This window comes from Castor canadensis, chromosome 11 (assembly GCF_047511655.1).
Source record: "Castor canadensis chromosome 11, mCasCan1.hap1v2, whole genome shotgun sequence".
NCBI classification, from domain to species: Eukaryota; Metazoa; Chordata; class Mammalia; order Rodentia; family Castoridae; genus Castor; species Castor canadensis.
In genome coordinates this window covers 624917-649346 of record NC_133396.1, presented here as the reverse complement: position 1 = coordinate 649346, position 24430 = coordinate 624917, and the positions used below count along the sequence as shown (strand labels likewise).

The 24430-nt window shown below is 49.0% G+C and overlaps 1 protein-coding gene across 3 annotated transcripts; it reads left to right on the top strand.

Annotated features, from left to right (window-relative positions):
- The first annotated feature begins 1418 nt into the window (after window positions 1-1418).
- Window positions 1419-24430, top strand: Narf (nuclear prelamin A recognition factor). Of its 3 annotated transcripts, none has more exons than XM_020168136.2 (11): window positions 1421-2021; window positions 3022-3102; window positions 6516-6659; window positions 7646-7778; window positions 10596-10730; window positions 16510-16628; window positions 18336-18465; window positions 20057-20120; window positions 20727-20864; window positions 21329-21486; window positions 22847-24430. In XM_020168136.2, the coding sequence occupies exons 1-11, from the start codon at window positions 1674-1676 to the stop codon at window positions 23086-23088; spliced, it is 1692 nt and encodes a 563-aa protein (XP_020023725.2). In that variant the 5' UTR covers window positions 1421-1673; the 3' UTR covers window positions 23089-24430. The 3 variants fall into 3 exon arrangements, with proteins under 3 accessions (XP_073900926.1, XP_020023725.2, XP_073900925.1); XM_074044824.1 differs by having other exon boundaries at window positions 1423-2009; XM_074044825.1 differs by lacking the exon at window positions 10596-10730 and having other exon boundaries at window positions 1419-2021.

The window sequence follows — 24430 nt, the reverse complement described above, 5'->3', positions numbered from 1 at the left end:
TTTTTCAAAAGTAAGCTCCCAGGTTGGCCTGGGCCTGGGCTATATAGTGAAACCCTGCCTCGTGCACCTGCCCTTTAGCTAAGTGGGAAGCATAAATAAGAGGATCTCGGCTTAGGCCTGTTGGGGCATAAAAGAAATACCCTATTAGAATAAAAACAACAACCAAAAAAAAAAAAAAAGAAGAAAAAGGGCTGATGGAGTAGCTCAGGTGATAGAGAACTTGCCTCATAAGTGCAAGGCCCTGAGTTCAAACTGAGTATCACAAAAAATAAATAAATAAATAAAAGTAAAACAGAAAATTCCTACTGATAAATTGGAGCTGTCTCAGTGTTACAGCACTTGCCTTGCTTGTATGAAGCCCTGGTTCCACCCTCAACAACGAACACACAGAAAACAAATTATTCCCTAGGTAATATCATCAATGACTGCTAATTTTAATATTACAGAAAAGACAGTTACATACTGGAAGTACACACAATCTATGAAGCAGTCTTGCCGGAAAAATTTTAGTCTGAATGTGATCAACCCTCTGAAATGATTTTCCCTTTTTTTTCTGGCAGTGCTGGGCTCGATCCAGACTTGCTAGGCAAGTGTTCTGCACCACTGTTAGAAATATCTTTAAGACACTGGGTTGGCACAAGAGAGATTACACTAGGCAGACGTAAATAGGCAAGGCAAAGTTTACTTCTGCAGGAGGGTGCACACCAAGAAGTCTGGGGGGTATGCACACCAGGCAGGAAGTCCGAGGGGGTTTCATCTGAGGCCATGATGTCCCTCTCCTGCCCCTAATCCACAATCTAAGGGGTTGGCTAACTAGAAAGGGCCTTGAGAACAAACTTTAAAGTTCAGAGAAGCAACAACTATTTTAGATCATCAGCTCCAGAACCAAGGCCTCTGGCAGAATTCTTGCCCCACTCAGGATAACACCCTTTGTTCTTAATAGAAACTTTTATCACGTTAAGCAGTCTGTGAAGCCAGCATACGGGAGACCCTTTGTAACAGCAACGATTACCGATTAAATCCTTTGACAGAAAAGACCTCACCTAAGTTGATTCTCACACTTACATCACGCTGAGCTCTCTCAAGCCCACTCTTTGGTTTCTCATTTCTGACTTTCCTGTAATAAACGTGCACCACTTTTACAAAATGTTTGTAATTTACACTCCAGTGTTAGTATTCCACCTCTGCGCATTAAGTCTTGCTCAGCTGGCATCAATTTCTTGGAGGAACAAGAATTACTTGCAAGACTGTTTTCAGTTTTGTAACTTTCAAGGGTTAGACTCAATACACTTGATACAACTGTAACGAATGGTCAACAGGATCACAATCAATTCAACCCACTCTCAGCCTCCCGCCCCCGCCCCGCGTGTTACGCATGCGCACTGCTGCCTCGCCAGGTCTACGTGACACGCCGCTGGGCGGCTATGGCGGCAGGCGAGAGTGGCCTCCGCTCCGCCCCCCCAGAGGAGGAACAAGAGAAATGAGAGTCCCAGGCCGAGCTGACGGAGCGGGCCAGGCTGCGGCTTTCAAGCAGAGCACCCGGAGCTACCCAGGTTCGACCTCAGCATGGAATCCCTCTTCCACCCTTGTAAACACATCCTTAGTTTTAGCCACCCAGCCTATGTGAAGAGGAAACCAAAGTAAGAAGCGACTGGGGGCCTTAGCGGCGTACGATGGAGGTGAACAAGCTCCGCCCATACTCTCTGATTGGCTCCGGTATCGGACCCGTCTCTTCCTGGCACTCTCATTGGCCTACACGGAGACGGCTGGGGTGGAGGTCGCACCGCCCCCCGTGCGCTCCTCATTGGCCTAGGGGTGTGGCTCTCTCTATCTCGGCGCTTTCATTGGCTAGGCGCAGGCGTTGGAGGCGGAGACTCGTCGGGGCGAAGACAACAAAGGTGACGGGCAGCGGGCCGCGGTGTTCGCGTCTCCCGTGCTGTGTTCCGCTGAGGCGCTCGGGCCTCCTACCAGCCCCGCTCCAGATGAAGTGTGAGCACTGCACGCGGAAGGTGGGTGCTACGGTAGGCACGGGGAACTGGGGGGGTCGAAGGTCGGAACGGAGAGTTGAAGCAAGGGGATGGAGGTCGGGGCTGGGCTGGGGTCTGGGTCGGGGCCGGTGCCTGGGGTCCGGGATCAGCGGAGATCCGGGACCAGGTCTGGGGTCGAGGCCCAGCCACGTGTCCCGCCCGCCCCGGGCAGCTCCTGGGCTCCGGACGGACTGTCGGCCGTCTGTCGGTCAATGGGTGTGGGTCGCCGAGGACGCGGCGGCGAGCTCATCGCTGGCTCGGGCTCCCGGCACCTGGCGATTGATGGAGCGATCGGAAACGCTTTAAGCATTTCTGACACTCCCAAAAATTGCACGCTTTTAGTGACAGTGGAAACAGAGCAGGCCCTGCTGTCCTGTGCGCTCTCCTGGGTGCCCGCGGGAACTGACAGCTCCCGCTCCTGCTGCCATGCTGCGATGAGTAACCACGCACTGCGTAGGAATCGTTTGGGGTTTTTGCAAAAATTAGGTCATTTCATAAATAGGACTCCATAACTTGGTGTCGTTCACTTAGCTTTATGGGAAGCCCCTTTTCAAAGACCTGTATATAATTCTAGTTCATTCTTTTTTTTTTTTTTTTTTTTTGGTGGTACTGTGGGTGGAACTAGGCCCGCTTAAGTCACATCTTCAGCTCTAGTTCCCTCTTGGTAACAACTGCATCATATTTTAAGTTAAGTGTACCTGTGTCCAGGTAAGTCAGCTATTCATTAGGGCCACATCACTTCTAGTTCTTAGTTAGGCAGACAATACAGAGAGAGTGGTTATTGTCTATGTTTGTGTATCCATCCATCCTTAAGTATGGGTGCTTTTGTTTCTGTAGAAAAGATTTCTAGATAACGAAGTTAATTGGTCAGTGTATGTTTTTTGTAATAGCTAGAATCAGGTTGTAACTTGGTTTTTTACTAAATTCAAGCCCCAGTACTCTCAAAATAATTTTAAAAAAAAGTTCTTTAACCATGTGCCATTGCCTTTTCTAGGAATGTAGTAAAAAAACAAAAACCGATGACCAAGAGAATGTGTCAGTTGATGCACCAAGCCCTGCCCTGGAAAATGGAGAGGCAAGTAGACTTTTCAGTTTTGTATCAGCCTGAATGAGGCTGTTACTGTTTTTCTCTTGTTCAGGAGCTCATGTCACCATACTCATCATTAGTCTAAGAAAGAATGGTGCAAAAGTGAAGTACTAAGGGCTATGTGCAGGACAGTCCACCTGTCTTCTTAAACACTAGGCTGAAATACTGTATTACGAATAGAGAAATAGCAATGTAAAGACTTAACTTCAAGTCTTTGGAAACTTCGATTATGTAAAATGTGCTACTAGAACATTTATGAATAACTCAAATTTCATGATTTTTAAAATTTACTATATAAATGGGTTCTTCTCTAATTCAGTTCTCATTTAGCCAGTAGTAATGGTTTGTGTTTATTTGGTACACACTCTGATCAGGGCTTTATATCTACAGTCACATTCGTGCTCAGAATGGCCATTTAAGTAAGCCCGAGTAGGGATAGTGGAGCAGCTTAAGTGATAGAGTGCCTGCCAAGCAAATGTTGAGGCCCTGAGTTCAAACCTCAGTACTGCAAAGAAAAGCCAGGCACTGGTGGCTCACGCCTGTAATCCTAGCTACTTAGGAGGTAGAGATCAGGAGGATCGTGGTTTGAAGCCAGCCCAGGCAAATAGATGCAAGACCCTATCTCAAAAAACCCTATCACAAAAAGGAGCCGGTGGAGTGGCTCAAGGTATGGGCCCTGAGTTCAAGCTCCAGTAACACATTCACACACACACACACACACAGAGTGAGCTCTAGCGGTGTCCCTAATTCACAGAGAAGGGTATGGTGTAAGGAGGTTAAGGTCACTTCCCTTAGAAAACACTGGAACTAATTTTATAACTGAAGAATTGACATCGTGGGAGAAGCAGATGACAGGGTTTTCCTCTAAGTTTAGTAGTTCTGATCAGCTGTTTAATCTGACAGGCATTTGTCTGGCTTCCCTATGTGCCAGTGCTGTGCTGTAGAGGCAAAGAACTGAGGAGAAATAGGGCTTGAGACAAATACCCAATGAACCGTCCACCAGGCATAGAGGCAGCTAGTTGGGGCCGGTGCTCCGAGGCAGCCAAACCTGGGGCCCCTTCATGCCTACCCTTTGTTGCATCACCTTGGACAGAAACCTGCCCAGCATGGTGGTGCATGGGAAACTGAGGCAGGAATATCATGAGTTTGAGGCCAGTCGGGACTACATAGCAAGACACTGTCTCAAAAGAGAAAAAGAACATGCCTTGTGAGGCTCTGTTCCTTATCAGTGTTGTGGGGAGTTGGGTTATTACCCTCCCAGGGCTCTGGTGAGGAGGAGATAAGACCTGTGCACAGCTCAAGCAGGCACCTGGCAGCTTAGGATGAGAGCATTGGGGAGGAGTTGGTAGATGGGCCCTGAAAGGGGGTGAGGATTCAAGGTGAGACATGGGGAGGGGTTCTGGCACAGAGGGCTTGTGACCATGCAGATGGTCAACTGAGGAGGGGCAGTACAGGCTTTTGGGCAAGGGAAAAACCTCAAATATGTGTTTTAGGGCAGGTGACAAAAGCAGCAGACAGAAGCTGGGAAGAGGAGGAGAATTTGTGGAAACCACTGAGGAGGCAGCTTTGAGGGCCTGGTGAGCCAGCCAGAGTGGCAGAGAGGGTGCCAGACTAGCTTGAGAGTACGAAGGTGTCAGAAGTGGGGACAGTGTGGCTGGATGGCTGTACCAGCAATGGTGAGGCTGACAGGCTAGATAAAGGAATAGGCTCCTGCAGAGACTCAAAAAGAATTTTGTGGCATTTAAGAAGTAGGAAAAGAAAGGAGCAAAGGCAAGCAATGAGAAGGAGGAGGACAGAATTGTGACCGGGGTGGACATGGGCATTGGATGGTATGGTCTGCAGGTGTGATAAATGCAGAATTCTCAGTGTCACCCCTTGGGATCTCTCAGGCACCAGACCTCAGCCACACCACAGTGCCCACCCCACCTTGGAGCTTGTTAGAAGTCTGAACTCTTGGGACCCCATGTAGACCTTCTGAGTCCACATCTGCAAGAAATGAGATCCAGTGATGAGTAGGCTGCACTAGAACCTTTGGTCCTGTCTGGGGACTCTGAGCTCCCATTGAGAGCGTGCCATGGAAAAGGAGCACAGAGTTATCTCATGTCCAAACCATGTTTTAAAGAAAAAAAAACCTGCATAGACTCCCTCAGGAGCTTCTGTGACTGACTGAAATGACTCTGGTAGGCTTCAGCATTTTCATATGTTCTACGCACTAAATATTTACTGAGCATCTTCTGTGCAGTACCTCTTAGAAGTGCTGGGGAACAGAAAGAGTTGTTTCCTGAGAGCTCATGGGTGGAGGAGGGAGGGACCAGTCCATTAACACTGTGTGGCAGTTGGTATGTGAAAACATGTAAGGACATCCTCTGTGGCAGGGCCACCAAGGGATGGGCCAGAGCTCTCATGGAGACTTCTACTGAGGGTTGCAAAAACCCAAGGCCAGTGTGCTAGACGTGAACACCGAAGGGGAGGGGTGACAAGCCAGGAAAGATGGGGCTATGTGTGGGCACATGAGGGTCTACAGTCAAGGACTCGAAGCAAAATGGAAATAGGGTTTGTGCCTTAGCATATCTCTCAGGGTTACAGGGGGCCAGAGTGTTACACGGGCTAGACAGAAAGGAAAAGGGGAAAATAAATGAGAGGACAGAGGGTATCAAGGGGCTAAGTGAGCTCTGTAGTCTCAGCATCCAGGTGGGCACTCTTGTAAGTACCGTGTGCTACCCATTGTGCCACTGGAGCTCTTGGTGAGTACTCTACCAAGGTTGGGGATGGGGCAGGTCTGAGTATCAGTAGTCATCCCAGATGGTCTGAGGACCCTGTTGCACATGCAGGTGGAAACCCAGAGCTGGCAGTGACCTGGAGGGAGAGCCTGGGTCCTTAGGGGAGCCATGGAACTGAGTGAGCTTAGGGACAGTAGAGCTGGAGCAGCTGGGCTGGGAAACCAGAGACTGGATCACAGGCACTAAAGGGGAAGGGCTTGGAAGGAAGAGACGGCCATCAGGCCAGTGTGCCACATGCACTTGAGGCATTGGGACAAGTGGCCCAGAGTACCAGCCTCAGCTAGCTCAGGGTCCAGGTACTCTTGCCTCTCTGCCTGGTTGCCAGCTTGTTGGGCTTTTGTCTCAGGAGTGTCATCTTCCTACACATGACATGGTTGGGACGGTTCCTCCCTTGGTTGTCATGTACATGATTCCCCCATGTCATACTGGGCCAGTGCCATGCACTGTGTCCCACTACCTCAATGAGTACTCAGAACAGAGATGTCCTCTGCCGTTCCTGGAGCGCCAGGCCTTGCCCTGGCATCGTCTCCATGTTTAGTGTGAGCTCTGTGTATTATGCTTGTGCTCTTAACCTTACTAGAGAAGCTTAGGTTAATCCCAAGGTGTCATTTTCTCTCACAGAAGGGAGAGTTCCATAAGTTAGCTGATGCCAAGATATTTCTAAGTGACTGCCTGGCATGTGACAGCTGCGTGACTTCAGACGAAGGGGCCCAGCTTTCCCAGCGGAGCACCAAGGTCTTCTTCCGTGTCCTGAACCTTAATAAGGTACAGCATCCAGGCATCTTCATGGCCTCGCTTGCCACACCAGGTGTGGGTTTGGGCCTCCGGAGGCATTGGAACAGGTGGCCTCAGCATTGTCTCCTGCCCTGTGTCAGCTTAGTCCTGTGGGGCCATGACTGCACCAGGCCAGTTTTCAGCTAGATCGTCTGAGGAAGTTGAATTCCGCAGCAAAGGTTTCCTCCTTTTTTTCATTTTCTGAGAGCTGCTGATGGGGATACTTCCTGTGGTTTCCAGGAGGGGACTGCAGGGCCACTCTCCCTCCTTGTCACATCCCCATGTCCCTCATGGGAGACCTCCCTGTGCTTCTCCTATTGAGCTGCCACCATCTAGTTTTCCTTTCAGGGTGTTGATCGCTTGGTGATTTTATGCTTGTTAATTCGGTATTTTTAGAACATTTTGTAGATGAAAATTATCAGCTCTTGAATAATTAAAAAAATTTTAGTGACTGTGCTTGGCAGACTGAGACAAGAGGACCTAGAATTCAGCCTAGTCTTTATAGCAAGACTGTCTCTAAAAACCAAAATTAAAAAAAAATGTAGTGGCTAAAATTTGCCCCTAACTGACCCAGGCTTCATGATTTTTAGGGACTGATCTTGTGTACCAACTCAGTGTGTGTCTTTATTGTTACCGGATCAGTTCTGTTATTTATGGGCCAGTGTTATAATTTAAATTTTTCCTTTTAGAAGTATCTATTTCTTTCAGATATTTACACTTATTGCTAGAATATTGTTTTAAAATTGTCAAAGTCCAGAAAAAAATACTGTCAAAGTCTCTTATGTATGAAGTTATGCCTATTTTGGTTTTGACATTTTCTTCCTCTTTGCTTAATTATATTTGCCAGCATTTGTGTATTTTATTAGTCTTTGCGTGGAGTACATTTTATATCCACGTGTTCTGAATTTTTCATTAAGGTGTCTTATTTTGCTCCAGACATGGTCAGACATGTGAGAATACTCTCTTTCTCCTTCTAGAAATGTGATACCTCAAAGCACAGAGTGCTGGTAGTGTCTGTGTGTCCTCAGTCTCTGCCTTACTTTGCTGCTAAATTCAACCTCAGTGTCACAGATGCATCAAGAAGGCTCTGTGGCTTCCTCAAAAGTCTTGGTGAGTCACCTTCTGGCAGTAGTGTGGTTTTATACCTTGAGTTCATGAAGGGCCCTTTCTATCTCTGAAGTTAAAATTTCAAGGACACGGGAGAGATAAACTCCCAGGAGAGTCTCGTGGAATGAAAAATGACCCCGACCTATGTTTTGTGAAACCAGTCTCCCATCGATGGTAGGCAGGTGTCATGTTACCCTGTTCATGTGTAGATGGGTGTTCTGTTACAATGAAGCTAACCCCTGTAGATCGAGAAGTGACCACCTGCAGGCAGTATGGACAGGGACATCTGGGAAGCTCCCACCCTTACCCTGCAGTCCCCACGTCACTCCAGTTCACAGGGTGTTTACTTGAGAAAATCACTTCTGAAATGTTTAGTGTCCACTTGCCCAGAAGCTCTCTCAGGAGTGGAGCAGGAAGGAAATGAGCATGTTTGGGGTTTTTGTTTTTTGTTTGACACTGGAGATTAACCCAGGGCCTCGATGGCGAAGCAAGCACCCTACCACTGAACTACATACATCCCCAACCCCAGACCTGTGTTCCTTACATGAGGAATGAAAGGTGGTGACTTCGTAATACAATCAAAGAACTCTTATGTGAACGCTGGTATTTTGGGGATGCCCAAAATGCCAAAAGTACTTCTGCACCTTCTGCTTTGGTCAGGCTAACCTGCCTCAGTCTGGCCGAACCACCCATTTGCTCTGTGGGATTTCCATACCCTTTCTACATCTTCATGGCATAGCAGCCCAGGCAATTTAAGAAGGGGGAATTAAATGATTTGCCAATAAGACTTCCTGTTTAGATGTACTACATACATTTTAGTAGTAAAACAAGCTGGGTGCTGCGGATTACGTCTGTTAATTCCAGCTACTTGGGAGCAGAGATCTGGAGCATAGTTAAGGCCAACCCAGGCCAAAAGTTTATGAGACTCCATCTCAACCAATAAAAGCTGGGCACAGTGGTGTGCACCTGTCATCCCAGCTACACAGCATCAGTAGAAGGATCTTGGTTCAGGCTACCAGGGCATAATTTGAAAAATAACTAAAACAAAAAGAGCTGGGGCATGTCTCAAGTGGTAAAGTACTAGCCTCGCAATAGTAAGGCCCTGTGTTCAAGTCCCAGTACCACCAAAAAATAAAAAGTACATTTTAAAAAGCGACACCTTTTAAGCATTATCAGAAAAAGCTGCTGCAAAGCAGCCTGTGCCACACTGCTCCTTGGTGCTCTGGTGAGTAGAGTTTCTCAGGGCTCCTATTTGGGGTGGTGTGCTGTAGCCGCACCTGTGCTCTCTTTAAATTATTTCTTCTTTAGTGCTTTAAAATTTGTGATATTTATTTTTAAAAGTGACTGCTTTTAAGTTTTAGATTAGCTGTGGATATTAAAGTTATTAATTTATTTATTTGCTTTTATTTATTTATTTTTTTGGCTGTACTGGGGTTTGAACTCCAGGCCTCACACTTGCTAGGTAGATGCTCTACCACTTGAGCCACTCCACCCCACCCCACCCCACCCCCCACTTAATTTATTATGGTTATTGAAAGTACATTTGTCTTGGGCTACTTACCAATATTTAAAAAATTATACTTAGGAAAAGATAGCTAGTTAAAAAGCAACATAAAAATTGAAACTACTGCTGGGTGCTGGTAGCTCACTCCTATAATCCTAGCTACTCAGGAGGCAGAGATCAGGAGAATCAAGGTTCCAAGCCAGGCCAAGCAAATAGTTCGAGAGACCCTATCTCCAGAAAAATCCTTTACAAAACAGGGCTGGTGGAGTGGCTCAAGGTGTAGGCCCTGAGTTCAAGCCACAGTACTGCAAAAAAAAAAAAAAAAACTGAGACCATCATAAAAGTGTACTTACCTGATTTTTTGACTGCTGGGGATTGAACCCAGGTCTCAATGCTTGCTAGGCAAGGTTCTGTCACTAAGCTAAATTCCCAACTCCCTTACCCATTCTTTTGTACTCTTTTATTTTAAAGATAACAAGGACCATCACAGACTGAAATGTCATTTGCCAGTGAATTGGAGGAGTGCTGTTGCATACCTTTTAATGGCTGTTAACTCATAGGGAGCACTGTAAAGTGACTGTGCTAGTATAGATGTGGAGAAAGAGAAGCAGCAAGAGAGAAAATACATGTTGTGCTGTGACAATGGCACGTGCTTATTGTTTAAAAAAACAGTGAGTGGCTGCTTCCTGAGGGACTTGATCTGTATTGAACACTATGACTTCTCCAAAAGAGACTCTCCCTGAAAGAACAGATGTAGAAAAATCTTCCTGAGAGGTATAACATACACCTCAAGGTAGTAATAAGGGTAGATTCACAAGTCCTTTTAGGGGAGGAGCTATTGTTAAACTGGTGCAAGAGTTTCCATTTGGGGTAATGGAAAACTTTGGAAATAGACAGATGGTGGTGATGGTTACAAGATATTATGAATGTGGTTAAAGCAACTGAAATATCCATTAGAAATGACAAAAGAAAAACAATGAAAAAGTCAAAAAATGAGTAAGGTGGCAAATCTTATCATATGTCTACATTTCAACAATCTTTAAAATTAGCACCATCATTCTTTTGCACACTTTACATGGTGAGTTGTCTGGTATCCAAGTATTCATAATAAAGCTGTTTTTAAAAATGTTTTAGTTAAAATAAATATATATGAGAAGTAAATCTACTGTCTAAACCCTGCCATCAGAAAGGGCCAGGACTGAGGTAGCTCAGGTGAGGCAGGCCATGGTGCTTGTGCTCTGCTTGTCTCAAATGTGAGAACTGGAGCCTAGAGTGACCCGTGCTTGTGCTAAGAACTGTGTGCCCCTTCCCTGCAGGGGTGCACTATGTGTTTGACATGACGATAGCTGCAGATTTCAGCATCCTGGAAAGTCAGAAGGAGTTTGTGCGGCGGTATCACCAGCACAGTGAGGAGCAGCGAGCCCTGCCCATGCTGACCTCTGCCTGTCCTGGTAAGCCCAGGACCACTGGACTCTGGCCTGCTGAGCCTTCACGAGCTATGGGGGCAGGCATGGGCCCTGGATGAGGCTGGAGGCGGGGTGGGCCCTTCCAACTGGCCTGATGCAGAGTTTATTGTCAGCTAATGCATTCATAAACTACCTAACTGAGTGTTTTTTGGTTTTGGTTTTGTGTGGTGCTGGGCCTGGAACCTAGGGCCTTCCACTGGGTAAGCACTGTGTTACTGAACTATGTCCCCAGCCCTTAATTTTTTATTTTCATTTATACATATTTCTAGGTTTTTGGTTTTTTTTTCTTTTTTTTGGCAGCACTGGGGCTTGAATTCAGGGCCTCACACATGCTAGGCAACCTGAGCCACTTGAGCCATTCCACCAGTCATTTTTGTATTCGGTATTTTCAATGTAGGTCTGGTGAACTATTTGCCCAGGCTGCCTCTCAAGTAGCTAGGATTATAGATGGCACTTGGCTCATATTTCTAGCTTCTGGACAGAGATACTGTGTTTTAATAAAAATAAGTATTTTAGGCCAGGTATGGTAATTCCTGCCTATAATCCTGTAACCTCAGCTACTCAAGAGGTACAGATCAGGAGATTCTTGGTTTGAGGCTAGCTTGGGCAAAAAGTTACTAAGACCTCATCTCAGCAGACAAGCTAGGCATGGTGGTGTATATCTGTAATCACAGTTTGCAAAGCAGGTGCTCTACCACTTGAGCCATACCTGCATAGGGAACATTTTTTAAACAAACTGTCTTTAATTAGGTTTAGTGCCTGAGATATTGTCTTAGTCCTTTTTCTGTTGCAGTAGTCTGAGTGTGGGCAACCAAGTAATTTACAAGCAATAAAGGTTTCATTGGCTCATAGTTCTGAAGGCTGAGAAGCTCAAGGTGGTGTGGCTGCATCTGGGAGGTCCTCACTTGGCCAGACACAGAATCTTAGCTCAGGCCTCACCTCTTCTTATAAGGCCACAGACCCAGCCTAGTGTGGTGGCATATGCCTGTAATTCCAGGTCTGGGGCAGCTGAGATAGGAGGATGGAGAGTTCTAGTCCAGCGTGAGCTACACAGTGAGACCTGTCTCAAATAACAACACAGACCCCTTGGATAAGGTGCCCACCTTTATGGTCTCATTCAGCCTTAATAACCTTCCACCAGAGGGATTAAGTTCCCTCTTCATAACTCAGTAGGGATTAGATTTTAACATTAGTGTTGGTGGGAACATTCATATCATAGAAAGAGTAGAAAAGACTTATCGTAGACTTCAATTCTGGAAAAATGGAAGGTTTGGGGTAAGGAATTTTTGATGCATTAGGGTAGGAAGAAGGAATTACTATACTGACAAACAACATTTAGTCAGATTATATGCGTCAGGACGTGAGGTCTGTGAGAGCACAGGAGAGCCACACTGTGGGCTAGTTGTAGGCTGTGTAGTTTCTAGAGTTTGGTTCATGCTTCTGTTTTCAGAGCACTACCCTCATCATGGTTCCAAAATTTGCTAACACTATACATGTCATCAACTTTTAATCATTAGGATCATGGTTTAACAAAACAAGTCAGTGACTGGAGGCTCAAATGGTAGAGCATCTGCCTAGCAAGCACGAAGCCCTGAGTTCAAACCCCAATACCAGAAAAAATAAAATGATGACATTATGGCTGCTTAGAATTTAGAAATTCTTTCTACCCTTCTGTAAAGCCATAAAGAGAACCGGGTGTTGGTGACTCATGCCTGTAATCCTAACTACTCAGCAGGTAGAGATCAGGAGGATCACAGTTCAAAGCCAGCCCGGGGAAATAGTTTGCGAGACCCTATCTCGAGAAAACCCTACACAAAAAAGCCTGGTGGAGTGGCTTAGGGGAAGGCCCTGAGTTCAAATCCCAGTACAGGGAAAAAAAAAACCCATAAAGAGAAAATTCACCATCTCCCGAAGAGGCTGCCTTGGTTGACTTGTTAGCCAAGTTAAGTTTCCTCTTCATAACTCAGTAGGGATTAGATCATCACCATGATTCTGGACTGCCTTGGGTGTGTGGGATTAATGGCAAGTTTCAGGTGCATGGTTTGTCCTAGGCAGCAATTCACAAATTTCTGTATCAAAAGTCTAAGCCAGGTGCAGTGATGTGTGCCGTGGTCCCAAAAACTCAGGAGGCTGAAGCAGTAGGAGCACTTGAGACCAGGAGTTCCAGCCCTCGTGGCAAGACCCTGTCTCTAAAAACAAGTGTGTGTATGTGTGCGTGTGCGCGTGCGTGCGTGAGAATAGGACTTTGCTGGATTCTGGGTATCAGTTCAGCTCTGTTCTTCCAAGTGTTTGCAGGTATAAAGAGCTAATCTGTAGCTGAGGGCCGGTACCTACTCTTGGCTTCTGGAGTGGCCTGCAGAGGTACTGGGTGCTCGTGTGTTGACCCACCTTCCTCTGAGTGTCTGCCTTTTGGGGCCCATCACACAATGCCCTGTGCAGCGTGGCTTCTCAGGACCAGTCTGTGTTGGTCAGTACTGCTCCTCATGGGAGGACGAAGCAGTGTAAAATGACCCAGATCTGAGACCTGTGTTCCTGGAACTGGCTTTCCAAACTTTCTACCCATGCTTCCCAGCAGCAGGGCAGAACAGGAATTCCTGTTCTCCACTGACCCCAAAGCGACAGACATTGGTGATTCCTTATGTGCAGGCCCTGTCTGGATGGAACCTAGAACGAAACCTTCAACTCACTGCAAAGAACCAACAGTGCTGGTGGGTGAAGTTCACAGACTGTGAATAGCGTAAAAGCCAGGGAGCCCTCTGCCGTGGTGCAGACAGTACTGAGTGGGACCCAGGCCTCTTGGTGTCCCATCTCCTGGGGCCTGGTGCCTTTACCTGCTGCACCAGCTCATTGCCCACTGCCCTATTGTGAGATCTGTGTTTCACAGTCCCAGTTGTTCGTGTTGTTTCTGGTTGGTTTGGAACTTCTAGAATGTTCTTTCTAGTTATTGATATGCTTTCCTCAGTGGGTCACAGCCATAACCCTGGGTTAGGTTGCCACCCTCCAAATCGGGGAGCTGAATTCATGAGCACTAAAGCTTTCCTATGATTTGTTGCTGACAGTTAAGGAAACAAGCAGTGCCAAGGTCAGCTGCTTCACTTAGTTTTTTGTTGTTGGTTTTTTTCCTGTCAGTATTGGGATTTGAACTCAGGGCCTCGTGCTTGCTAGACAGGCACTTTACTGTTTTAGCTACACCCCAGCCCTTCACCTGGCACTTAGACTTGGGCCTCCAGTGGCCCAATTCTTTTTCCTAAAAAAGAATTCCTGACTTAGACCCCTGACAGCCAGACATCCAGAGTCCCCCATCCCGAGGGCATGATTAGCAAGCTGCAGCAGCTTCCTCAGGGCTCATGAGGGCAGCATGTGCTGCCTGGAGTCAGCTTGCTCAGCTCCTCGTTCCCACAGACCTGTGTGTGTTCCCCTGCCAGGCTTCCCTTTGCCTAGTGCCTAGCAGAGGAAGGGAAATATTCAGCTTCTAGACACAGCTCTCAGGCCTCTGGGGCTCTGAGAGTACCACAGTTGTCTTCTGCCCCTGTCAAGAGCACTGGGTACAGAATCATGGGATGTAATCTCTGACCCCTGGATAGTGCCTGGAGCCAGGCTGCTGGCTCGGCATACCTTTCTGTCATTAAGAACCACTGAGGAGTGGGGTGAATGTCCTATAAAAGGAAAAGTGCCACAGCCACCAAGTGGGAGGTAGGTGCTCTTGTCATGCTGATTGCAGCCACAAGTGGGTAGGGCCACAAGGACTCAGGGAGGCAGCTGGGGCTGACCAGGCCCAGTTCCTGTCTATGGTAGGTCCTTGGTAAACTCATCAAAGAGCCAGGTCTGGTGACTTACGCCCATTATCCCAGCTACATGAGAGGTAGAGATTAGGAGGATCACTGCTTGAGGTCTGCTCAAGCAAAAAGTTCTCAAGACCCCATGTCAATAAACAAGTCAGGTGTGGTGGAGCACTCCTGTCATCTCAGCTACTCAGGAGATCATAGGTAGGACGATTGAGGTTCAGACAGGCCCTGAGCAAAAACATGAGACCCTAGGCCAGGCACCAGTGGCTCATGCTTGTAATGCTACTCAGGAGGCAGAGACCAGGACGATCACGGTTTGAAGCCAGCCTGGGCAAGTAGTTCCTGAGACACTGTGGTGAAAATACCCATCACAGAAAAAGGACTGGTGGAGTGGCTCAAGTGGCAGAACACCTGCCTAGCAAGCATGAGGTCCTGAGTTCAAAACCCAGTACCAGAAGAAAAAGAAAAATCTGATTGGGTGTCCCTGTATAAAGCCAGCCTGTTAGCTGTATATGTGCTTCAAGTGGGTAGTGTGCTTGTGAGCCCCAGTGGATGTTCCTCACTGACAGATAGCTGCACCTTTCAGGGATGGCCCTCAGCTGCAGGGACAGATGCTGTCCTCCTCAGGCCCATGTTGTTTTGCCTGTCCTCCCAGAGCCCAAGGCCTGCAAAGCCTTCATCTCAGCACAGTAGGGTCACCTGTAGTTGTACCAGACATCCGGCATAGTGGGTGTGCTGTGAGACCTGGGTGGGCAGCCAGCAGGAGGCCTTGGTCCTGCCAAATGTTTTTTTAAAGCAGGTCAGCTACTACTCCTTTTTGTGTTGGTTATTTTTGAGGTAGGGTTTCACATTTATACCCGGGCTGGCCTGGACCACAGTCATCCTACTTACAGTTCCTGGTGTAGCTAAGGGTGACAGGCATGCACCACCACACCAGGCCATTGGTTAAGGTGAAGGTTTTGTTAACTTTATGCCTAGGCTAGCCTCAAACCACCATCCTCCCAATCTCTGCCTTCTGAATAGCCAGGATTACAGGTGGAAGCCACTGTGCCCAGCTCAAATGCTGTTTTTAAGATAGTCTATCCTTTTTGAACACCAGCAGGTTTGAAGTGTACAGGAGCTGGGTTGAGGAGATGCCTCCTCCCTGCAGCATTCCCACTATAGTGGCTTCTGTGTCTCCAGACATTTCCTGAGCACACGGGCATGCACACAGCTGACATCCAAGGGTTGAGATTCCCATCACTCAGTTGGGGTTCTTGCATTGGCTGGCATCTGAGCAGTTTTGTGGCTTCTGTTCCCAGGCAGCAGCTTGTCTGTTGGCCATTGTTCCTTATGCTGCTGTCCTCTCAGGTGTACACATGGGTCTCAGGTTTGATTAGAACACTCAGTGCCCTCTCACCAGACTGCACCCCAGAGGGAGGAGGGAGGTTGGCTTCTACAGGTAGAATTGCCAGCTGTGTGATCAGCTAACCACCCTGACCCAGGTCCACCCTGGAAACCACAGCAGCAGTGCCCTCGCTGGTGGGAGTCCGTGATGGGAATTAAGCACCATGAACTGATAGTTTGTTTGGTAGTCTAAATTCCTCCTGTTTATTGCTCTGAAAAGTGGGCAGCTGTTGGGCTGATTACCAGCAGCTTGGCAAAGTTGGTGAGCATTGTGGCTGCTGCTGCCTCCCACTGAGCCATGGCCACTTATCTGGCATGGTGGATTTCACATCTTAACCACTGGCTGCTGCCTACCTGCTCCTTGAAGAGTACCCCTCTGTGCCCTCCCCCCAGGGCCTGCACAGTGCCCCCACATCTTGGATTCCTTTGCCCACTGAGTTGCTGAGGAGCACTGCTTGTGGTAAGAACAGCGTTGCAAGCACCTGGAAGCATGAAGAAAAGGTGTCACCCTGGGGTGGCAGGCTTAAGAGCTCAAGTGCCCAGGAAGGCAGGAGGGCATGGTAGGAGTTAACCTATGGCCTCCCTCTCTCCAGGTTGGGTCCGATATGCTGAGCGGGTGTTGGGCCGCCCCGTCACACCCCACCTGTGCACCGCCAGGTCTCCCCAGCAGGTGATGGGCTCCCTGGTGAAGGATTACTTCGCTAGACAGCAGGTAAGCACAGCATTCAGGTTGGGAGGAGACGACCTCAAACTTAAGTCCCGGGTGAACTCCAGATGGAGATGGCTTTAGGACCACAGCCTCCATGGCCTTTCCTGTTGACATCCATCTTTGCTTCTCTTTGTCATAATCTCTCTGCCTCACCCCCCCCCCTTTTTTTTTTATGGGACAGGGGTTTGAACTCAGGGCTTTGCACTTGCAAAGCAGATGCTCTATCACTTGAGCCTCACCTCTAGTTCATTTTCCTCTAGTTATTTTGGAGATGGGGGCTTGTGAACTATTTACCCAGGCTGGTCTCAAACTTGATCCTCCTCATCTCAGCCTCCCAAGTAACTAGGACTACAGGTGTGATCTGCCAGTGCCCAGCTATCTCTTCCCTTCTTAGTCTTTTTTCCCTGAGCCCATTCTGGCCTGAGTGGAAGTATGCCCACCCCCTGAGCATACTTCTGGGGCAACTTCCACAAGAGGCCTAGCACAGCCCATACCTGAAGGTTCAGTGCTGCTGTCACTCAGAGAATCAAACCTCACTTCTGCCCTGGTCTTCCTCTCAGGCCATGTGCATCACATGACTAGCTACTTCTTGAGCCTGTCTTCCACAAGATAGGGTGAGTCCTCACCTGGGGCTCCTGCATGCCCCTGCCTCAGCCTGCCCCTCTCCTGTCCCTCTTCTTTCCCATGGTCTTTGGCAGCCCTGGGTCCAGGCAAGGCTCCCCACAAAAGGCCTGATCACTTGGCTGCAGAGGCTTTACACTGTCCTTTCTCCTTCAGGAGAACAATCATGTGTGGGCACTGTGGTGACCAGAGAAGATAGCAAAAGAAAGCAAGGATCTTCCAAACCTTCAAAGCCAGCCTAGAGAAGCCATGTGTGCCTGGCATAACCTAGGGAACATTTTCTTCTCTTCTGCTTTGCTCATAAAGTCACCACAGTTGGCAGATTATCAATGTGACAATGGTGTTTGTTTAGTTGGGTGGGACAAAAGAATGCACTGGAGCCATCTGGCTTCCTTGTGCCCCCACCTGCAGGGGGTCAGGTTTTCTTTGTCTTCTCAAGGCTGCCAGAGCCTAAACAGGGCCCAGAGCTCACAAATGCTCCTGGGAACCACTGAACCTCAGAGACCTGGCGTCTGGTAACTTCTTGTTTAACTGCCTGGCAGCACTGCATTGGGGCAAGTTGCCTCGTGGGCTCTATCCCTGCCCTGAGTGGGCCTTTCCCAGACCTCACTACAAGAGTTACTGGATAATGGCTGGCTCTTGGCTTTTCCCAGTTCCCATTCAGCTCTAGGTACCTGCTTCTCATGATAAAGCCCTAGGAGAAGGGGCAGCCTGGGACAGGGTCACTCAGGCAGCTTCAGGAAAGTCTGCAGGTGCCTGGTGGTGCATACCTGCCCTCACTTGCTGTGCCCTGTGTGTACGAGCTCAGGAGAAAGGGGCTCTCCTCCCCTAGTTCCTCCAGGGAGCTCCTCAAGCACACTCTGGGCTCTTTAGATTCTGTGGGTAAATCTGGCCCCATCCAGAGTGAGACATCAGACATGCAGCAGAGGAGGGACAGGAACCTGCATGCTGCAGAAACTGAGGCTCTGGAGATGGGGCTCAGATCCACAGCAGCCCATCCCCTAGACAGTGTTCTCGTGCTCTAGGGATTGACTGAGCTGCTGTCATGGCCTGCCCTGCAGCCCTAAGCCCAGGTGTTTTCCTTTACAGAATGTGCCTCCAGAGAAGATTTTCCACATCGTTGTGGCCCCTTGCCATGACAAAAAGCTGGAGGCTCTTCGTGAGGGGTTCTTCACTGCTTTGCATGGTGCCCGGGGTACCGATTGTGTGCTAACATCAGGTGAGAGGTGGGCAGAGGTGCACCTGGACACCATAGGGGTCTCTGACTAGCCATTGCACACAAGGGCTAGGCAGCTCTGCATGGCCAAGCCATCTGAGGGCACTGACAAATGGGGGTGCTTGGGGCTTCATGGCTGAAAGTAATGAGGAGGAGATGGAGGCGATGTCCTGTCTCTTCTGCATCTTCCTCCAGATAAGTCAGGTTTCCAGGAGAGCCCCAGGCAATGTGGCCTGTGATCTTATGTTACATCCCATTGACACGCTTTCCCACATGTGAGCGCAGGACTAACCACCTGCACTAGAACACACTGAGGACTTGGTACGGAGTGAAGTGGAAGATGCACGTCTGCTCCAGGGACAGTGCCCTCAGCCATCATGTGGACAGAACTTTTCAGGTGCTGTGCTTAGCGCCTGTGGCAGATGCTGTGTCTGTTGGAGGTAGAAATCCTCCAGAAGAAAACACTTGGTATCGCTTGTGAAGGGCTAGTTAAGGTCCAGGCAGGCCTACCAGAATCAGACTCTGAAGTCAGGGCCTCACAGTGTTTAGCCTAGCTGAAAGGCAGAATGGTGATTCTCAGGGTGACCTTGAAGCGCAGGGATTCTCCTTACAGGTACCCTAACCTGAGAATCTAGTAAGCTGACAACACAAAGGGCTCCACCCTGCAGGCGGGCAGTGCAACAGAGCAGGGTCCTCGGTACTGCTTCCTCCACTTTCTGGCAAAGGCCCAGGGCTGTCTGCTCATGTTGATAAAACAAAAGCCTTGTGTGATTCATGCTGTGCTTTCATGGTGCCTGATGCTCGCTCTTGTTGGTGGTGTTCTTTGGGGATTTTTTTTTTTTTGTACTGAAAGTTGGGATCGAACCATCACTGTTATTTAGGGAACTTTCTACCCGGGGTTTTTCTTAGGAACACTCCTATAAAAGGAAATAAAAAGCTGGTGCGGTGGTACACACCTGCATTACCAGCACTCAGGAAGCTGGGGCAGGAGGATCAACAGTGTGAGGCTAGCCTAGGTGAGAGACTGAATCTTAAAAAAGGGAGGGGGAGGGTGAAGGGATGGCTCAAGTGGCAGAGTGCCTGCCTAGCAAGCAGGAAGCCCTGAGTTCAAACCCCAGTGCCAGGCTGGCGGAGTGGCCCAAGTGGTAAAAGTGCCTGCCTAGCGAGCATGAGGCCCTGAATTCAAATCTCATTGCTGCCAAAAAACGAGAGAGAGAGAGAAGAAAAACAAAGGAAATATGTAAAGTGCTTCTGATTTGAAGCCTATTTCATTGCACAGTAACTATATGTCACATACATGTAGCAGTGTGGTTTAGGTCATATACAAAAGTTTTCCACTTGGGAGACAACATGGAGTTATTGTTCACATAAATCCCTCAGTTGAAGCACAAAAAAAAGGGAATTAGAGTATTACATTCTATAGTGCTTTTCATTTTATTAGTTAGCCCTTGAGATGGGCTCTTGCTGTCTGTGGTGGAGATGGTATAGCAGGGAAGGTGTCCCAAGTCACTAATGCAGAATGTCCTGCAGGGAAGGAGAAGTGTGGCATTCCACCTGCCCTTTCACAGTACCTGTGTCTCTTGTTTGTCTTTAGGTGAAGTTGCTCAGATGATGGAGCAAAGTGACCTCTCAGTGAAAGATGCCGCTGTGGACACTCTGTAAGTTGTTTCAGCAGGGAGGGTCCTCTTATGGGCCGGGCCTCTGTTGGCTGTTCCAGGGATTCTCTGTTTTGTGAGCACTGAGACGTGATTCCCCCATGGCCAGCCCTCAGCCTTAGAACTGGATTCTAAGGACCCTGGTGGGGACAGCCCTCCACCAGGACTGCAGGGACTCAGTGGGCTTCCCCTGTGAGTGGTAGGACAAGGGCAAGCACAGAAGGCCACATACAGCTTGCAGCTATGACCTGGGTGCTGCATTTGTGCCCCTTTTATGGGAGCTGAGAATAAAGTTTATAGAATTTCAGCAACGTAGTACCTGCTGCTAGTGTCTGTGCTTAGGCCCTGGCTGACCAAGGCCCTCATCCTGGCCTGGGCAGGGAGGCACATGCTCGAGTCACACTTAGTCTTCTTTCCCGAGAAGAAGTAAATGAATGAGCCAAAGTAAAGCACAGCTGTCTCTTTATACAGAAAATGAAACTTCATGTTGATCACTGAAGCGCAGTAAAAGTTTCTGTAGAATGTATCTGTAGGAGACACCCTCGGAGACTAGGTTAGTGCCTGCTCCCCCTTCATCGACATTAATGAGGTCTTGTCCTCTCTGCTGAGGTTTGGAGATGTAAAGGAGGCAGTGGTGCGGCGCCACGATGGAGTGGGCTCAGACGGGCATCTGGCCCATGTCTTCAGACACGCTGCCAAGGAGCTGTTCGGTGAACATGTGGAGGAAATCACCTACCGTGCACTGAGGTATGAGCGGGCACTGATGTGCCTGCAGGCAACAATGCCAGGTTGACCAGAGCCAGTATGCAGCAGTATGTGCACATGGTGTGTGCTGCCATGGGTGATGTGTGTATGTGTGTGCTGAGTGGGTGATGTGTTTGTGGCATGTGTGTGGGTTGTATTGTAGCTGTGCAGGAGAGCCTAGACCAGTCACAATGGCAGGGCCTTTTATGTGTCTATCCATTGACTTTATCTGACTAACATTCCAAACTTAAATTGCAAAATGACTGAGCATGGTGGTACATGTCTGTAATCCTAGAACTCAGGAGGTGGTGGCAGGAGGATCACTAATTCAAAGGCATCAAGGCAAATGTGGGCTACATAGTGAGATCCTGTCTCAAAAAAAAAAAAGAAAAAAGAAAGAAAGAAAAAAAAAGCTGATCTTCATCTACTAATAGAATACCAAGTGTTAAGTCCCATGATATTTGTAGAAACAAAGACTTCCACGAGGTCACCCTTGAGAAGAATGGGGAGGTCTTACTGCGCTTTGCTGCTGCCTATGGCTTTCGGAACATCCAGAACATGGTCCTGAAGCTCAAGAAGGGCAAGTGCCCATACCACTTTGTGGAAGTCCTTGCATGTCCCAGAGGTAAGCAGTGGAGAGCCTGACTGAGCAGGGCCACAGGTGCTGGGGCCTATCCACCAAAGGCCTTGCTGGGTGGGGTACACCATCCTCAACTGCAAAGCTCCCCTCTTCCCCTCACTGTGTAGTGTGACAGTGGATGGTGACACTCAACCTTAAACATTTCCTTGGGGAGGTGCTTCGTGGAAGCCCCCTGTGGTACCAGCTGAGGCCCTGGTGTGGACTGACTGCTCCTTCTGTTGGGAGCCCTATGAAAGGTGGTGGCAGGAAAGGGCACAATGCAACCTGTACTCTAGGGACTCCCCCTGCTGCCAGGAGGAGAGTTCTAGATAGGTCAGAGCCAGGACAGGGCAGATCCCCAGGAGGACCTGCTGCTGCAGCAAGTGGGAGCACTGGGGCCATGAGTACCTTTGGGTATGATGGAGCTGCCTCAGGACCCAGGGAAGTCTGTCGTTCTGAGTTTGGGACAGGTGAGATATTTAAGTGGAGGTAACAGAGGAGCTCTCAGGTGGGCAGATGAGGTGCTAGTGAGGAATGGAGTCACAGGACAAGGGTGGGAACCTTGGAGAGCATGGACAGAGGAGACTCCTCTTGTCCTGGTCCCATGAACTGAAGGATCTTGGAAAGGAGGGGGGTTTGGGGTTTGGAGAGCCAACCACGCTGAAGAGGGGTGAGGGCTGGGGCAAGTGTGGGCTTTGCATACTGGGGGCTAAGGAGGGCAGAGTCTGTGGCCAAGTGGGGAGTAGAGAGGAGATGGCTGGGGTGTCAGGACCCTGGCACTGCATGGCTGTACTCTGGGCAGTGTGTAGGACTGGGGTCTGAGGAAGAGGGAGTGGGCTGTCCAGCTGCTGGGTCTCCCAGGTCAGTGGAGGTTTCCCCGATCCAATCTCTCATGAATCCTGATGCTGATGTTCACGTAACCTGAACACCTGAGTGAGTGGCAGTGACAGATGGGAGGCAGGTGTTTATTTAGGCGGCATTAGGTGGGCTCACCCTGGCCCTGGTGCAGCCCACGCTCGGACACCAGAATACTGCGGGCAAGAGGAGCACGAAGCCGTCAGAGGCTCCATGCTCTCCAGGCTTGGATGAGCCCCAGGGGAAGCCAGGACTCCAGCGCTGCAGACCAAGCTGCCTGTTCCAAAAAGTTAGCAGCTTGTTAGGCTGTAGGTAAAGCCAGTCATGGAGAATATAAATGGTAAGAATAAAAGGCACCTGGGGCTCCAAGCCTGGGTGGACCCCTGAACAGCCCCAGTCAAGGTTCAGCTATTGCTCTTCTGCCCCCAGACTGTCTCCCATTGAGGTGAAGCTTCCTGAGACTGATTGTCCCATGGGAGAGAAGAGGCTCACCTGTGTGTGTGTCTTTCAGGATGCTTAAATGGCAGAGGCCAAGCACAGACGGAGGATGGGCATGCTGACAAGGCCCTGTTGCGGCAGATGGAAGGCATCTACTCTGACATTCCCGTGCAGCGTCCAGAGAGCAGTGCACACGTGCAGGAGCTATACCAGGAGTGGCTGGAAGGCACTGACTCCCCCAAAGTCCAGCAAGTGCTACACACCACATACCAGACCCCAGAGCCTTGCACAGACAGCCTGGACATGAAGTGGTGACAGCCAGGGAGGACAGGAGGGCCCCTCTGAGTGTGTGGTGTTGGCACTTGAAGAGACAACTGAACAGGTCACTTTGGTGTTCAGAGTTCTCTGCCTCTCCTGGGACACACAGTTTCACATGGTGCTATCTTCAAAGTGTGCATGGGAGTGAAATGTTTTCACGTGGGAGAGGCGCTTCCCTGGTCTAAGTACCTTTGAATTCTAAGATTATGAGTAAAATCCCAAAGAGTGAGGATGGAGACAGACCACTGTCTTTTAGGTTTAACCTCCCCCCCCCCCCACACACACACAAAAAGTATCCTGGAAGAGTGAAGGCCCCCGGGTGAAGATCCATACACCTCAGATGATCGCTATAAAATGGAGGGTGCCAGCTGGGCCAGGCTGCCGTGGCCACCTGCTGGCCTCTGGGTTTGTCAGGCAGGTAGTACACAGGCTCAACTTCCTTGCCCAGTTGACTCTTATCTTCAGTTATGTACATTTCTGAAAATAACTAAATTCTGGTTGACAGTAGGTCATGTTTTTTACAGTCACCAGTGTGCAGCATCCACCACCCTCCTGGGATCTCACACAAACACTGTAGGGTCACGTGGGCACTGGTGACTTGAGTTAGGCCCCATCTCGACCTTGTGGACTGTCTTTGAGTTGAACTCAAAAGATTGACCGTGAGGGTGGCAGACCTCACAAGAAGAGCACAGCATAGCATGTGGGGGCCCTGGGTTCAGTCCCCAGCATGCAAAAAAATGAAGCAAGCGGAGTAGAGATCATGAGGGCTACCTGCTGGGCCATGAGGTCATGGGACAGATCCCAGCTTATAGGACCCTCACAGGATGGTAAGAGGGAGCCAAGGCCCCACTGACCCTGGAACGGGTGAGGCGGCCTCCTCATGTCCTGCCTCCCACAACTTAACAGGACTTTCTTCCAACACAAGTGGGCCTGGTTCATCCCTTCAGCTCCACAAAGCCCTCAGTGTGCTCAGTGACAACATCCATCCAGCATCACTGCACTGTTAGTGTGAGCTTGCCTTAAAGACAGGAGAAGCAGTGTGTCCACAAGCAGAGGGCTGCCCAGTCATAGAGTCCATAGAACCCTGAGACACACTGGGGTTCACTTGGGAGGAGATACCTGAGCAGGCCCAGGGTGGTTTCATAAAGCACTTACAGTTTGATGACCTTGACCCTTCAGTGTTGTGAGTTTCAGCACAGTGGATCACCCTTATCCTCTGTTGTGTTGTACCTGTGAACCTGTACATAACTGCACATATTGTGTTAAACTTTATTTTTTTGCTTTCACTCTGTATATGGTTGGTGTCTGTCCCCGATTATGGAATAAACAGTGGAAGAGG

Bases quoted from the DNA above. Each gene is read 5' to 3' on its own strand.
- Narf (XM_020168136.2), top strand. From the start codon at position 1,674: ATGGAGGTGAACAAGCTCCGCCCATACTCTCTGATTGGCTCCGGTATC. The intron at 20,865-21,328 runs GTATGAGCGGGC...TGATATTTGTAG, and splicing joins ATCACCTACCGTGCACTGAG to AAACAAAGACTTCCACGAGG. The intron at 21,487-22,846 runs GTAAGCAGTGGA...TGTGTCTTTCAG, and splicing joins AGTCCTTGCATGTCCCAGAG to GATGCTTAAATGGCAGAGGC.